The sequence below is a fragment of the Rhinolophus hipposideros genome (genome assembly GCF_964194185.1).
Source record: "Rhinolophus hipposideros genome assembly, chromosome: 9".
In the NCBI taxonomy this organism is placed as follows: domain Eukaryota; kingdom Metazoa; phylum Chordata; class Mammalia; order Chiroptera; family Rhinolophidae; genus Rhinolophus; species Rhinolophus hipposideros.
The window spans coordinates 15,969,385-15,985,608 of record NC_138055.1 but is presented as its reverse complement, the minus strand read 5'-3'; the positions used below and the strand labels follow the sequence as shown (position 1 = coordinate 15,985,608).

At 46.3% G+C, this 16,224-nt stretch overlaps 2 protein-coding genes across 2 annotated transcripts in view; one reads left to right on the top strand and one right to left on the bottom strand.

The window, feature by feature from the left end:
* The window catches only part of STAB2 (stabilin 2), a gene marked incomplete at its 5' end in the record, with an annotated part of 132,830 nt that extends 125,323 nt beyond the window's left edge, over positions 1-7,507 (top strand). The window contains 5 exons of the mRNA XM_081059459.1: positions 331-471; positions 2,051-2,158; positions 3,032-3,160; positions 4,299-4,415; positions 7,018-7,507. Coding sequence (XP_080915585.1) covers positions 331-471; positions 2,051-2,158; positions 3,032-3,160; positions 4,299-4,415; positions 7,018-7,068 — 546 coding nt within the window. The 3' untranslated portion in view covers positions 7,069-7,507. The remainder of the gene's footprint in view (positions 1-330; positions 472-2,050; positions 2,159-3,031; positions 3,161-4,298; positions 4,416-7,017) is intronic.
* Positions 7,508-9,360: 1,853 nt separating this feature from the next.
* The window catches only part of NT5DC3 (5'-nucleotidase domain containing 3), a 53,239-nt gene continuing 46,375 nt past the window's right edge, over positions 9,361-16,224 (bottom strand). The window contains exons 13-14 of the mRNA XM_081059458.1: positions 15,534-15,598; positions 9,361-13,574 (exon numbers count right to left, since the gene is read on the bottom strand). Of these exons, the coding sequence (XP_080915584.1) occupies positions 13,322-13,574; positions 15,534-15,598 (318 nt within the window). The 3' untranslated portion in view covers positions 9,361-13,321. The remainder of the gene's footprint in view (positions 13,575-15,533; positions 15,599-16,224) is intronic.

The window sequence follows — 16,224 nt, the reverse complement described above, 5'->3', positions numbered from 1 at the left end:
CCTAAGGCTGACAGGATCAACACCCCTGCCTACTTGTTCATCACTCTAGGCCCATTCTTCCCAGGACACCATTGGGAAGCTCTGCTGAGATCATAAAGATAACTTTCAATACCACTTGGTAGCTAAAAGGGAACCTCAGGCAGGGGCCAGACAACCAAAAGCCTCAGAAAAACTTGACTTTTCCTGACCTACATATGGAAACAGAAGAGCCAAGGCCATGAAAGATGACTGTGTGTGTGTGTGTATGTATGTGTGTGTGATCCTACTCATTAAAAAGAAAAAATATTGCTTGGCCTTTAAAAACCATTCTTGTTTCTCCTTTCCTCTCAGACGCTGTCTGGGCGGGACATCGAGCACCACTTTGCCAATGTCAACATTTCTTTTTACAATGACCTTCTCAATGGCACCATCCTGCAAACGAGGCTGGGAAGCCAGCTGCTCATCACCTCCAGCAAGGACGAGGGCCAGCTGGTATGAAAAGTCTTCTGGGGTTTTTAGGAAAAAGAAATGATACATGCAAAGCTCCTAGCATACAGTAGGTGCTTAATAGATGGCCACTATTATAATGTGAAAATACACTCTAACCCTGCCATTAGGAGATGGTATTAGCTGCAAACCATAGCATACTACACTGCTTGTTAGGCTGCCTTTACCCCTTTGCAAGTAAGCCATTGGTGACCAGTGAGGAACTATCAATGAAACAACTTTAAAGCTGTCTGATTGTCCGCCTTTGTTTCTGTCACACTGTCAACCGATCCCAGGTGTTATCACGTGATTCTTGAAGTCAAATGAACCTACTATGAAAACTACTTTGGCCACTTGCTCGCTGTGGGAACTTAGACAAGTGATCCAACTTCTTAGTGTCCCAATTTCCTCATCTGAAAAACGGGGGTGATGGGGATGTGTTGATGATATTGAGAATGATGATGGCGGTGATGACAATATGGATAACAGTGATGGTGATAACAGTGGTGATATCATGATGACGGTGATGATGGTCTCTTTCGATGATGGTGATGATGATGGTAGTGATATTAATGGTGATGGTAAAGATATTAATGGTAACAGTGCTGACTATTTTGATGATGATGGTGATGGTGTTGATGATAATGATGGTGGTGATATCAATGGTGATGGTGATGGTGGTGACTATTTTGATGGTGGTGGTGGTGGTGGAAATGATGGTAATGAGAATGGTGATTGTGGTAGTGACGATATGAATGGTGGTGGTGATGATGATGGTGGTGGTGATATGAATGGCGATGGTGATGGTAATGTTCTGATGATGATGATGGTGGTCATGATATTAGAAGTCATGGTTGTGGTAATGATCACCATGAGGTCAAAATCATAGGCTCTTGTGGGGATTCAGTGATTCAAGGCTTGCAGCATGCAAAATAATGCCTGACATGGAGCAAATGCTAAATATTGTCTTTTTAATTTTTACCTAATAAAATATTTCTGTTATTAAAGACCAGTAGTTTAGTGCTTCTCAAACTTTAACAGGCATTTAAATTACCTGCAGGTTTGTTAAAATGCAGGCTGTAATTCAGCACGTGGAGTGTGGGGCCTCAGCGTCTGCATTTCTAATGAGCTCTTAGGTGATTTCCCACACCACAAGCCAGTGGATCACACTTTGATTAGCAAGGGATTAGATCACTTAAAAATGCCTTTTCCAACGGTGGGGAGTGATGCTCAGAGCACTGGATCTGGAGTCCAGAGGCATGGGGTCTGCCACTTACTACCTGGGTGATCTTGGATAAAACATTTTCCTCCTGAACCCTCATCCATCAGCCAAGTGGGCTGGACCGTTAACCCCTTAGGTCCTCTGCAGTCAGATCAAGTTGTTGGCACAAGGGCAACTAATGTGTTCCGGGCTGTTCAGAGAGTGAGCTGAGTCCTATGCTGCCTGTCGGTGAAGGGAGGCCTGCAACCCAGACTCTGAGATCTCGGGCAAAACAACCAACTTCCTGCCATGGAAGCATCGCCCCATCGGGAGGAAGAGCCACATGACTACAGATCTCCGTCAGCCTTCTTCTTGTTTCCCTAGGAGACCAGGTTTGTCGATGGAAGAGCCATTCTGCAGTGGGACATCTTTGCCTCCAATGGGATCATTCATGTCATTTCCAGGCCCTTAAAAGCACCGCCGTCCCCAGTGGTGAGTACCCAGAGTTCCTGGAGAGGGAGCAGGAGGAGCCCAATGTGTGCTCCCCAGGAGGTACACTGTTGCTGGAAGCCCTGTTCACCCCCTTCCCTGGAGACTGGACAGGCCTCCCCCATCCATGATAGCTGGCCTTGGGGATGCCTGGTTCATCCCACCCCCATTCCTGTGCATTAGCAACACAACACTTGTCACCATTAATATCTGTTGACTAAGAGAGACAGAATGGGGCAATGACGAAACCACTGGAAGGGGAGTGAGAAATCCTGGGTCTTCCACTTCATGGCTGTGTGATAAGTCCCAGAACATCTCCGAGCCCCACTTTTCTTCCCTGCAAAATGGGGGGTCATATTGCCTTCCTTCCTGGGTTCTTGGGCGCACTATGAGTTAATATAAAATAACTAGGATCGTCCCTGGCACATGCTGCAGAAGAGTTGCATGGTTGGTTGGTGGTGTTGGTATCCTCGCTTTGTCCCAAAAATGTGAGGGAGGGGTGAGCACAGCTGGCTTCTGGGAAATTCCACAGCATTGCGGTTACGCGCATAAGCTCCAAAGCCAGACTGGCTTCAAGGCGCACCTGTACACTGGCTTCGTGATATGGGGCCAGTGCTTAACGTCTCTATGCCTCAGTTCCCCCATTTAAAAATGGAAACAGTCATAATTGTCCCTATCCCTTTGGGCTACTCTATGGCTTAGCACAGACTCTGGCAGTAGTAAGAGTAGATGCAGGTTAACTGCTTTATCATTATTTTTATTCCAACATGTCCCAAGAAGCCCCAGGCCTGCAAGAAGGGGGTGCGCTCCAGAAAGCGTACCTCTTTGGGGAAGTCCCCAGTTCTAAGGACCGACCCCTCCCCTTTCTGTGTGCAGACTTCAGCCCACGCTGGCGTGGGGACAGGGGTAGTCTTTGCCATCATCCTGGTCATTGGAGCTATCGCTTTGGCTGCATATTCTTACTTTCGACTAAACCGCAGAACAATTGGCTTCCAGCACTTTGAGGTACGAGCAAGAAACATGGGAACAGGGGGATGGGGTTCCTCTCTGCAATTCAGCCCTTGGCTCTGGACTCCTTCTGGGCTGCTTCCGAGCGCTCACCCAGGAGTTGGGTGCTTGGCACACACTTCCTGCCTCCTGGGTGGGGTCTGTGCCCCTAAGAGCAGCAGCAGTGCCAGCTCCAAGCACCTCCTCCTGAGACAGGGTTGGTGAGGAGGGTGATGGGCTGCCAATAGCACAGGGCCTCCAAGCCTCTGTGCCAGGGGTCTGGCTTGGAAGCCAATGCACCAGGGCCCAGAAAGCACTCTCCCCTTGGAGGATTCACGAGACAAGCCCTCACCATGATTGGCTTGGGCTTCAAGACTGATTCTAAGGTGGGAAACAGAGTCAGGGACCTGCACAGTGGGGCCGCACACTGCAGCAAGCGAAACATAATGCCCATCTGAACTGTTTTGGAATTTCAAATATTTCACCCTATTTTAACTGTTGAGCCCACAGCTAGGTCAGCAGGTCTTGGCTGACCGTAGGGTGACCCTGGGGACCAGGCTCAGCAGCGGCACAGCAGCTAAGCACCCTCTCTTAGGAGCTTTCTACTCCCTGGCCCAGCCTCTCCTCCCGCTGCCTCCTCCAGACACTCCTGGTAAAGACTGTGCAGAGCCCGCAGGCAGCAGTTCATTTCCTTCTAGCAAATAACCTGCCTCTTGGTATGCTCCAGGGGCAAACCTCAAAACATCATTTTTAGCACAAATGGACACTCTGTACAAGCCCTTTTACATTAAGTTCAAAGGCAGGCAAAACCAGTCCAGGGTGATTGAAGTCAGCTTACCCCAGGTGGGATTGGGTAATGGGGGTCCAATGGCAATGAGAGTACTTCCCGGGAGATGGAAATGCCCTTGTGCTGATTTGGGTGGTGGTCACACCTAGATGGAAATATTAAGAAGTCATTGGGGGAAAAAAATCATTGAGCTGAACACTTAAGATGGGTGCATGTTACTACGGGTAAATCAGATCTCAACTCAAGTACAGTTAATAAATAGTTCCCGAGGTGGAGGTGGGGGGCTTGCTTTCCCTGCCATCTTGGAGGCACCCCTCCAGCCCCCAGCACATCCTGGCTCTCAGCTTAGGCGCTTGTCTTTCCGAACAGTCAGAAGAGGATATTGACGTCACAGCTCTTGGCAAGCAGCAGCCTGAGAACATCTCAAACCCTATATATGAGAGCGCCAACTCGGCTCCCCCAGAACCTTCCTACGACCCCTTCATGGTGAGTTTGCATTTTTATCTAGAACAGGTTCAGATGGGGTGCAGGGAAATGATGTCTTTCAGCAAATCTCACTGGAAAGAGTCCCATCAAGAAAAGCTCAGTTCTAGGACAGGTCTTGGGGCAACACGCCTAAAAGCCAGTGTGGTGTTGCAAGCAGAGTGAAGCCGTGTGGTTGTTCAGGCCTGGGTTCTTCTGGGTGGATGACAGAAGCTTCCCACAGTTAGAGGTAGGGAAGAAACAAGCTGTTGCCCAACCCCAACCTCATGACCAGGTGACATGTCGTAAGGAGAAGAAATGGGCTAAATTCTGCTGCAAACATTTGAGGTAGCAGCTGCCAAGTAAGACATAAAGTCTTAAAAGGGTATGTTTCCTGTAGTTATGCTTTACAGTTGCATTTACATTGTTGGCGCAGATGCTTCTGCCTGTTGTCAGCTGCTTCTTGCTTTTGGAGCTATGTTCTTTTGATGAGGTCCTTTATATCTAGGGGTGCATGCTGTGCTCTGATCTTCCAGGAAAGGCTCATTTGTTCCTAAAGTTGGTAGTCCTTGAGCTTAGATGGGGCCTCCACTGACTTCAACCCAGGGGGACCCATTCACACTGAACGTGGAAGGTACACCCTGCCTGCCAGTGTATTGCCAGTTCTGGACTGAGATGCTAGGGATAAAACTTAGTGCTGCCTTTTATACAAAGATAAGGACAACAGACAGCCAGTCTATGCACGCCCTTTTGTACCTCAGCAGACTGAGCTGATGGCCTTACTCAGGTATTTGGTCTTATGTGGGTCTAGAACCTCCCTGCAACAGTAACCAGAGCCAGAGAGCTGCTGTGCTCACTTTGTGTGTGGACATGTGCTGCCCCTCCCCCCAAGGCTGTATTATGGTTGTTGGGTTTTTGTAAGTTGGTCCTGAAACATTACACAAATATTTTATTGCACGACTTTAAGCGTCTATGGTGCAACAGATGTTATTTTTCCACGGTGAACCAAATGTAAATACCATCTGGTTCTTGGTGCCTGTGGCAGCAGATGGACTATAGTTGCAATAGACGGAAAAATAACCAGATCATAAATCCCATTTTGTTTTTCTAATCAAAACTATGTGAAAGTTTCTAGTCCACATTGCAAGGGTAGGTTCAGCTAGATTGCATTTGTTAATATTTTACTTCTGCAAGCATTACATTGAAATCAACCTCATTTTAAAAGCAGGGAAAGAAAGTTATCTGTCCTGTTCAAGGCGCTCCTTGCCTTCTCAGCTCTCTGGCCCCTTCGAAGGACATGCTCAGCACCGTGTATGAGAGAGTCACCTGAGGCAGGCAAGAGTATCATAGACGCAGGATTCCCCCAAAACCGTCTCATCAGACCTGATGGCAAAAATGTTCCAGTAACAGTACGCCTGAGCTGAGGGTACCATCCCAAAAAGTGACATGCTATCTTCTCTTGCCTTTTATACTGAAGGGTGGGAGGGACCTATAGAATACCTGTAGCCAATGCAGACATCTTGAACACATCGATGATGCTCGTTAACAAAGCTTCGGTGCTGATCAGAGCTAAAGACAGCTAAAGGCTTGGGGTGGCTGCCTCTGCAATATGGCTTCTGACTGACTCTCTCAAAGCTCAAGGGCCATCCTTAGTTCAAGATGAATTTTCAAACTGAAAGGATGTTTTTGGTAATCATAAGAATAGCCACCTTTTGTGGGGTGGCCCCTCCCTTAAGGTAGTATCTAATTTAATCCTCACACCTCCCTGTGAAGTAAATATTACTATGACCCTTTAGAGATGAGGAAAGGACAGCAGAGTTGAAATGATTTGTCCAGGGCACACATGCTTCAAACAGCAGTGACTACAGCCACCCCAATCCTTTGCTGTCTTAGCTCTGATCAGAACGGTAGCCCTAACCATCACACCGTCCTGCCTGCCAACATGAGACATGAGACAGCAGCATGAAGGAATGCTCCCACCCACGTGTGTTCCCAGGGCACTTGGGGAAGAATTTTATTTTAGGCTGTGGGGGAGGGAAACGTTTTCCTTGACTCTCTTAGGGTCCCTGGCTAGGTCTGAAAATAAACTGACAGATTCACAGGAGAAAAGCATATGAATTTTACTGCATCATTATGGGAACCATCAAAGAAGAATGAAGACCTGAAGAAGTGGCCAGAGATGAAAGTTTTTATACTTTTAGACAAAGAAGCAATATACTATTTGTGAAAAATTGACAAGACACAGGGGTAGAAAGTGGTGAAGAAGTAGGAAGATAAAGTTAGTGTCACAAGGTTTGTTTGTACAGATCTCCTGGACCCAATTCCTCATCTCTGGTGATGAGTATCTTCTTTCCTCACTGTACAAGGAGGGGCCCTTTCATATGGCAGTTTTATGACCTGTTTCAGGGAAGAAGGGGGAGGAAGAGAGGAGGTCAGAGTGACCTTCCTGCCTCTGCCATCTTCAGCTTAAGATTTAATATGCCAAGATGCCGTATTTTGGGGTAATGTGTCCTGAGCCCCATCAAGGCCTCAGACTAGTGGTCAAAAGGAAACGCTCAACCTGGAAAGGTGTGACAAGTACGAAGTCCTGGGCCCTCTCTGCGTTTCACAGACCTCTCTTTTCCAGGACTCCGAGGAGCAGCAGCTGGAGAGTCGTGACCCTCTGGGGGCACTGTGAGGGCCCGACCAGCTGCCACCAGCCATCACTCTGCCCCCCCGAACCTCCTCATAAAAGGCCATCAACTGTGAATCCTCAGCACCAGCTGCCCTTCGGGAACCGAAGGTCCTCTAACACTTTGAAATATAAAGCACTCAAGCCGTACCTCATCTCTTGGTGAATCTGGGGGACTCTTGTTTCTGTGGGTGAGAGACCATGTCAAATCCACCCACCAACTCAGGGGGGCTTCTCCCTCCTCTGACCTTCTGCTATCTTTCCTGTGTACCTGTAGAGTCAACATTCTACCCAACTCGATAGTAACTGTGACCTTGTCTTACTTCCCTATTAGATTGGAAGCTCCTGAAAGCAGGCGCTTGCTTTCTTCATCTTGTGTCTTAGCACTTGGCACCGCTGTCTGACACATCAAAGGTGCTCAATAAACGTTTATGGAACAGAAGTCAAGTCAGTGGAACCAACTCAGTGTTCTGGGAAACAACAATACAGTTCGCCACAGGAGGGGTCAAACTTTGAAGACAAAATCCATGTATTAGAACTAATTAGGGCCCTTTCGATTAGCCCACATCTGCCTTATGAATTATTTCTTAATTCTGTTTTGTTTACTTGTTTGTGTATTTTAAGGAGACATGGTAACCACAATGAGGTGCCACTTCCCACCTAAAAGGATGGCTGTAATCAAAAAGTACTGGCGAGGATGTGGAGAAACCAGAACCCTCACACACTGCTGTTAGGATCTGCAAAATGGTGCAGCCACTGTGGAAAAGAGTTTGGCAGTTCCTCAAAAAGTTAAATGAAGAGTTACCATATATGATCCAGAAACTTCTCTAAGGTATATACCCGCGAGAAACAAAAACATGTCCAAACTCAGATATGCATGTTCACAGCAACATTATTCATAATAACCAAAAATGGAAGCAACCCAAATATCCATCAGCTTATCAACAGTGTATCCATATAATGAAATGTCAGTCCACCCTTAAAGGGAACTAAGTTCTGATACATGCAACAACATGGTTTAACCTTGAAAATATACTAAGTGAAAGAAGCCACACACAAAAGACCACATACTGTGTGATTCCATTTATATGAAATGTCCAGAATAGGCAAATCAGAGACAGAAAGTAGATTAGCGGTTGCTAGAGACTGGGGAAGGAGTGGGAATGGGACTTATCGCTAAGTATGGTGTTTCTTTTTTGAGTGGTGAAAATGTTCTGGAATTTACAGTGGTGATATGCAGGACTCTCCATGCAATGCAGAACATCTATGACACCAGGTCTCTGCCCTCAAAATGCCAGAAGTGCCCTCCCTATCACTGTGACAATTGAGTGCCCTCCAACCCACCCACCACACATTCCAAACTGTCCCTAGAGAGGGAATCCTGGCCAAGTGTGGGGATGTCTGCTGGGAAGAGAAGTGAAAGGCTGTGTTGAGCAGATCTCACACTCCTCTGTTGCCCTCACAGCCCACAAAGCTTTGTTCCACGTTATTGGGGGTTTCGCTGAGCCAAGTCGAAAGTTCTGGTAATCCTGTGTCTTATAAGCTTTTCACAACTCCAAGAAAGGTAAGAAGTCCCAGTTTCAAGCAAAGGCACAGCTTACCCTCTCCTCTAGGATGCTACACCTTAGGAATAATCTCACATTTCCAGGAAATGGCTCCTCAGAAAGAAGATGGGACAGATTTGCTAGTGGGTCCACCAAGGCCACCATCACAGGTACAAAAAGGCAAGTGACTGGAAGGAAAAACAGTAGGCTACCCGTGGAACATGTAAATGAGATTAAGGTCTTGGCATGATGAGAGGTCAAGGATATTAAGATGTTTAAACACACACGCACACGGTTTTATAAAAAGCTCTTCAAAATATTTATAAATGTATCCAAAACCCAGTAGTGATCTGACTTCATAGCACTCACTTCTAATTCATTATTATTCAATATTTTCTTACCTGAAGACATTGCTTCCAATTTCCAGCTTTCCGGGTAATTAGATGGCAGACAAACCTGTGGGTCCCCAGCTCCTTGTCTCATGGTGGGAACTGTCTGAGAGAGAACAGAAATTCCAGGTGGGTTACCTGCCGCCTACCTATGGCGAAGCTCACACCAATTTTCCACCTGTGGCTTAATTACACAGTCTTCGGGCTCGAAAGCAAGCAGGTGCGCTCTGCGGGGAGTGATGGGACAAGAGGGGTGAGAAATGAACCCCAGATCTGTTGCCCCTTCTCTCGGGGGTATTCTTTTTTGGGTACCTTAGAATTTGATACGGCTCTGTCACTAACGTAAGCACACAAAAACAGATGACTTACAAAAAACTGGATGATACAATTCACTTTTATTTGGCAATAAGTTCAATATCATATAACATAAAATCAACATTTAGAACAAAGAGCAAATTCACATTCAGAAGAAGTAGCACATCTACCCAGTTTGCATTTATTGGGCCTGATTATCACACTGGCACAATCTGCCGTTCTACTAAATAATTAGAAAACGGCTTCCTAAGTCAAGCGTTCAGGCCTGCGGTGCTACAATGCCACAAAAGTACAGAAGCGCTGGTATGGGGTGGGTTCCCTGCACGGCGGATGTGCTGAGACGGAGATCCACATGCAGGTTTACAGGGTGTGTTCTCAGGACCTACGCAATGGGAAGGGAGCGAAGGGAAAGGGAGAAGGAAAGGGGGCATCCGTGAGGGGGCTTGTCAGCAGCAGAAACTCCCAACGCGGGCAGCACGCCCAGCAGTTGGGGGAATAAGTCCTTCGGTTTTCTGAAGGGTTGGTTATCTGGGCAGCCAAACGCATCACCCACGACGAGCACAGTGACAAACGAGTGTGATGAGAGGTATATTCAACTAGTGTGCAAGCCGGGCAGCTCAATTACACATAACAATTACGCCATGTGCTGGAAACACAGTATCGTACCACTGTTCATGTAAGTAAATATGCCCAGAGAGCAGCTCCTAGGGGAATATGGCCACTCACCTATAGAACTTCTTCCTACGGCCTGCCCCCACTGTGAAGTCGCTCATCTGCATGTTTTCAGCAAGGTAATCTCGCCATCGCCACCAACACAACTCACTACAGCAGGGGTTGCGAACTATGGCCTGAAGGCCAAATCCAGCCGCAGCCTGTTTTTGTAAATCAAGTTGTAATGGAACGGAACTGTGCCCATTCCTAGAGTAGTGGCAACAGAAAATGCCCTATAAAGCTGAAAATATTTACTGTCTGGCCCCTTACAGGAAACGTTGACTGCCGCCTACATTAAAGACACTTCACTCCCTTTCCTTTCCTTAACCTACTAAGGTGTTAGAGTTAGCTGAACTTGGAGCCAAGCATCCAAATGCTAAGGCAAATAAGAGAGGGGTGTGGGGGAAACAAGAAAATTGACACCAAAAGAAAATCAAGAGGGCAAAACACAGGTTCCCTAGTAGGTGAATAGGGCAATCAAGGACTCTGCCTCTGGCCATAGTTTTAGAGCCTTTTAGGTAAGGGCCCCCCAGTGGGCCTTTGGCAGCAAGAGAACTCTGCAGAGTGGGATTCAGTCCACTACTGAGCACACCTGACTGCTTCAAAGGCCTCTGCGAGGAAGAGACGAAAAGCTATCTGGTTCACCCACAGCTAAATTAGCTAGAAGGAAGGATTACTTTTCGTTTCTCCTTTGCCATAATTAAGAGGGTCAATGCACTCAAAGCAACTAGTCATTGAGTCAGACATGTGCCTGAATCAGTAACAGGTGTTTCATGTTATGTGGCATTAATAGCGATAGCAGAAAAAGAAACTAAAGAGTGGGAGCTCTAAGCCAAACTCCTAAAATAACTCAAAAACCAGGTTTCATCTATCAAAGCAACTCTGGAAGAATCCATGGTGCAGGTCCCCTCCAGGACCTTGCCTTCAGCTGGCACAGACTGCCCCTGGACTGTGAATTTTTGTTCACATAATTAGAAAATCAGTCTAACCAATGCTAAATTTAAAAATGGAGAGTATTTTTAAATGTACAAACTAAGTTTATGCTGTTTGCTTTCCAAATTGCTATTTTAAAGGGTGGAAAATAGACCCACTTCCTTTGCACCAACATGCACACATCCGTGGGCGTACCAGAGAAGAAAAGGGGAAGGACACAAAGCCCAGTAGTGTGTCAAATCCCAGCTGAGTCGTGACAATGACAAGTTAAAATCTATCTTGACTGAGCGCAGATGAAAAGGCCTCTGTCCTTCATCTGCAGATGGTTGTCCTGACCCGTATTGCTGGCCCGGGCACGGGTCTGCAGTCCACACGCACACTTTCGGTGGGCCCCGCGGAGACAGATGCCGGGCTGCAACCACATGATCTCAGTACTGCCGCCACGTGGCGCATCTCAGTACTGCTGTGTTCAGTGGCCGAGACTAAAACCTTAACTGGTAATAAATCGTAAAATTCATTGTCATACCCAGAAAATGTATTTCTCCTCCGAGGCTTGGGTCACCTAGCCTAGATATCCATGAAAGCAGGTTTTAAAAATTGTTTTATTTCATTCTTGAGTAAACAAAACACCCCAAAGCAGGAATTAAAAGCCAAAAGCACCAGTGTGTCCTTTGAGGACCCCAACACTGAGCAGCTCTGGGCATCCACCTGCACCCCTTAAATGCCAGTCTCCAGTAAACTCTGACACTTAAAACACCTGGGAGCTAACAAACAGTAAACAAAAGGCCTGCCCCATTTCCAAAAAGGAACGGACTTCTGTGTCTATAATAAAACTTAGAAGTAAAAAAGGGGTCTATCTAGGTCTATTGGGTCTAAAGGGTTACCTTCAGTATTACAGTTAAATACAAGAAAACATCACAAGTAAAAATCCCATTACAGTAAGTGGCATCACAAAGCATGCTATACACGTATGGAATGCCAAGCTAGCATTTGTCAGTAACTGGTTCCGACACATTTATTACAATAAAAATGCTGAATTCGCAAGCACCCTCCACAAGCCCCCTTCCTGCGACTGCCCATCCATTAGGTTTAAGAATGTACGTCACTTGAATTATCCTTAGAAAAGAAACGAGAAATACTCAGTTAGCTAAGTCATTTCTAACCCTTTTTTCTCTCAGTTTCAATGCCCTTTTTATCCTCTCCCACCTGTAACACAGACACCTAAAGAAAACCACCCCCCGACTCCCAAAATAGCCACACAAAGATGGCAGGAAAGAAATCGAAGGAGAAGAGAGAGTGAGAGCAGGCGAAGTGGTGAGGGCCCCCTCTCTCCTCCAATGATGAATGCCACGCCCATGGGCGAGGCTGCACACGTCTGCCGCCCTCCAGAAAAGGATGGTTTACGGTAATGCCTATGTTTGAACAAGATTCCAACACAGCCCAGCGAGCGTCACGGCATGGCATTTCAGTACAAGGACTTTTTTTTTTTCCTTTTTCATTTTCTGTCCTCCAATGAGCACATCAAACCAATGCTTGGGTGGCATTTTTGAGGCTCTTCTGACCTGCTTGTGGCTCACAGTCTTATTGTACAAAGTCTGTTCTGAAAACTTAACCAGACGCTCTTCTCTCCTGACTCTCCTCCTCTGGGGAAGAGAGTGAACCTGCCCATCACTTGTGGCCCCATTTGTCCTTCCGCAGCTGGGATAGGACCCAGGAAGTGGACCCTGAGGACAATCAAGGCGAAGGACTCTCACCTTCTCTTGTTCTTTCTTACTTAAGACTTTCCGGAGACGCTGTTTTTCTTTGAGTGATGTACCAGAACGCCAAAGCCCCAGTACCGAATGGCAGGGGCATCGGCTGCAGTTTGGGGGTCATCTCTGCTACTCACTGACGTCGAGTTGTGCTCCTGGAGAGCTCACTAAGCCATCCGCTTTCTGCAGACAGTTTATCGCTGCACATCACTGTGCCCCGCAGTCCCCCATCAATGTTCAGTACATATTCCGGGAGGGAGGCAAGAACAGTTTCAAAGCTTCACCTACTGGAATACGGAGATGGCATCAAGAAGTCTCACCTGTCCCTAAAAAACGGACATTAGTTGCAGTACCTCGAACAACAGGAAAGCAGATCACAGAGTCTCCATGTGAAGCATGCCGTTAAGCCCAACGTGTGCAGGAAGGTGGGGCTGGTGGGCTGCTAGCTTCTGTCTTAACCTGGGGAGTCTTCTCCATAAGGTACAAAATAAATATCGAAGGGCACATTTGTATCTTTTCTGAAAGCAACACTCGTATCCACACAAAGTCACCGGCAGCATGTCCACCCAATCCAGAGCCTGGCTGTTTCTGGCTTTTTCCACGGGTGGGCACCAGATTACTTGGCCAGGGCCTCCTGCAGGAGGGGGAGTCTGAAGGTGGGGATCCCGTCAGACCACGCGGGAAGTTCGTGCTGCAGGGGAGTCCTCCTGGGGTAGAACGTGTGGCTGACATCGTAGTTCAGGAGGCAGCTCAGAGACGCCATGTAGATGTCAGCAAACCGTGACAGGCGCCTCAGGAAGTAGGTCGGGTTCTGGTCTGTGCGGAACAAGCTTCCAAACTGGGCGTTGAAGAAACTTTTGGTCATTTCTCTGAAGAAGAAAAGAAGGGCGTAACAGACAACGTTCAGAAAAAGTCTGCTTTTCAGGCACTAAATTCAAAATCACCTTTTCATTTTCAGAGGATTCATTTGAGAGGACAATTAGCCTAGAAGGGTGGCCCCGAATTCTAATCAGGAAAACAGTCTGTGCGTCCATCCGTCCAAATGACTCTGATCACATTTCCACTAAGGCCAGCGGGACGGAACACTGTAAAGCCCAGAGTGTATGCCCCTCTAGATCTGCGCACCACATTTCCCGAACAAAAACAGAGGAGGCTGGAGCTGCTTCTGAAGGTACAGAGAGATGCACAATGTTCTCAGTCCCCAAACTTCCCTCATCTACAGATTGGAACCAAGACCTCCTTATGATAAAGTTTTAGTAAAAACTCTAGTAAGAGAAGTAAAAGCATATTATAAACTCTAAAGTACTTTGATGTCTGAGAAATTAAAGATTCTTTTATAGAGATGAAAATAAATCTCCACTATCCATTACTTGGCTTCAAACACCCCACTGCCTCCTCAAAGTCTAGGTTACAAGAATTTTGCAAGGCTGTTCTTCCCACTCCAGAATCTAAGCCCCTGCAGGTGTGCATAAGTGCGTATGTGGGTAAATCAACACCTCTATCACATGTACACAGGATATGCACATCTCTGATGGCTAGAACATTCCAGCAAAATGGCTAAATACCATTTGACTATTAATAAATCAATCAGTTACAAATATAACAAACATTATAGTTACCTGTTGTCATATTGGTAACAGTAGATGTGATAACCAAAAAGTAGAATATTAAAAGAACTCAATTAGGTCCATGGGTGGAATGACATAAATGGTGTTTAAAATTTTACTGAAAAATTTCATAGAGATAGGAAGTTGTTAAAGACTCAAATTCAAAACCAAAATCTCTGATGGGTGAAACAGTTCCTTTATCTAACAATTTGCAGTCCCTGGAGTGTAGGACCCAGGTCTAGCCTTCAGGGGTGAGAGGCCCAGAGTCAAATCATAATATATGCCCATCACCCTCTTACCCGACATTTTTAGACCAACGTTAGAGTGATAATCAAGTTAGAATAAGCGACTGGCAGCCATGGAAAGGGAGGAGGAAGGATGAGTCAATACATCCACGGCTTCTGCAGCCCGAGGGATGGACTCTGTCCCTTCTCCATGCTCCCCACCAACCAGACTGTCCATTGCTCAGAGGCCAGAACCCAGGCAGTGACCGCGACCTCCAAACCTCAGAGACAGCTGTGCCTGGGGCAGGGGAGGCCAAGGACGAGAGCAGATATAATCGTGTAAATGGGTCCACACACCACCATCCTCTCAGGGAAGCACAACTGTCCACAAGGCCTATTTTGAACAACTGTTCCCTTAAAGGCACACCAGAAAAACTTTTCTGATAGCAGGGGGCATTCTTCACCAATAAACGTAACGATACTGAGTGCAGGCACATTCTTGAAACAGACGAGGTTACAAATAAGCACCAGGGCTGCAGGAGGCCCAAGAATTCATTGTGGTTCAGGGCCCATCTCCAGTACTGTCCCAGGAGCCACACTGGGTGGCTGGCATTATCAACTACAGGGCCACCGGCTGCCCAAATGGAAAAGTCAAGCAGGCAGGGAGTAGGGATGGGTAGGAAAAGCTCCTTCAAAACAGGAAGGGTCTGGCAGGGAATGTGGAATCAAAATAAGTTACGCCTGTGAGTTTAGGTGAGAGAAATAAGAGTACAGTCATTTTATTTTAAAAAAAAAGAGACAAATGACAAGGGTAGGAGGTGTGAGGGAGGTCACTGCTGCCTCAACGAAATGTCACACACCACTCGCTGACAGCAGATGGGTGGTTCTGGACACTGGCGGTGTCACATTCATACCTGGATGTTTGGGGCAGGTGTGTGGGCTGGGCATGTGCAGACAGAGTGACAGACTCCCTACATTGAAAACGGGCTGCTCTTACCTCATGTCTTTCCTCTCCTTTTTCCACTCCTGCAAAACCAGCTGCGACTCTGCATCTCTGTGAACCTGCAGGGCACAAGCCAATTACTGAGACCATTCTGGTAGCAAATAGACACATTAAGTAATGAGCATTTGTTAGTGGGCAGTTTTTCTTAAATTTATTCAGGTCTAAGAGATAAGCACTTCCACAAAATAATACATTTTTAGACTTCCCAGTTGCAATCCTCTCTCTTCACCAAAATAGTTTTAAATGTCCAAAAATGGATATATGGTTTAACAAATTAAATGGAATATTATGAAGGTATTAAACAAGGCTCCTATTAGAAATACTAAAGTACTGGGTGGCTGGTTAGCTCAGTTGGTTAGAGCGTGGTGCTAATAACACCAAGGTTGCCAGTTCAATCCCCGCATAGTTCACTGTGAGCTGCGCCCTCCTTAAAAATCATAATAATAATAAAAGAAATATGAAAATATTGATAAAGCCTATGTATAAATATAATACATATGTCTCCACATAAAACATATGTATATATGTGTATAATGTATCCATTACACATATGTATTACCTATATAAAAATATTAATAATACATACTACCTATTACATATATTTTATAGATATATGCATCAATATAAAAACGGCAGTTAAGTGGAAATAGCAGGTATAACAACAGTACATCCACTAATTGGACGC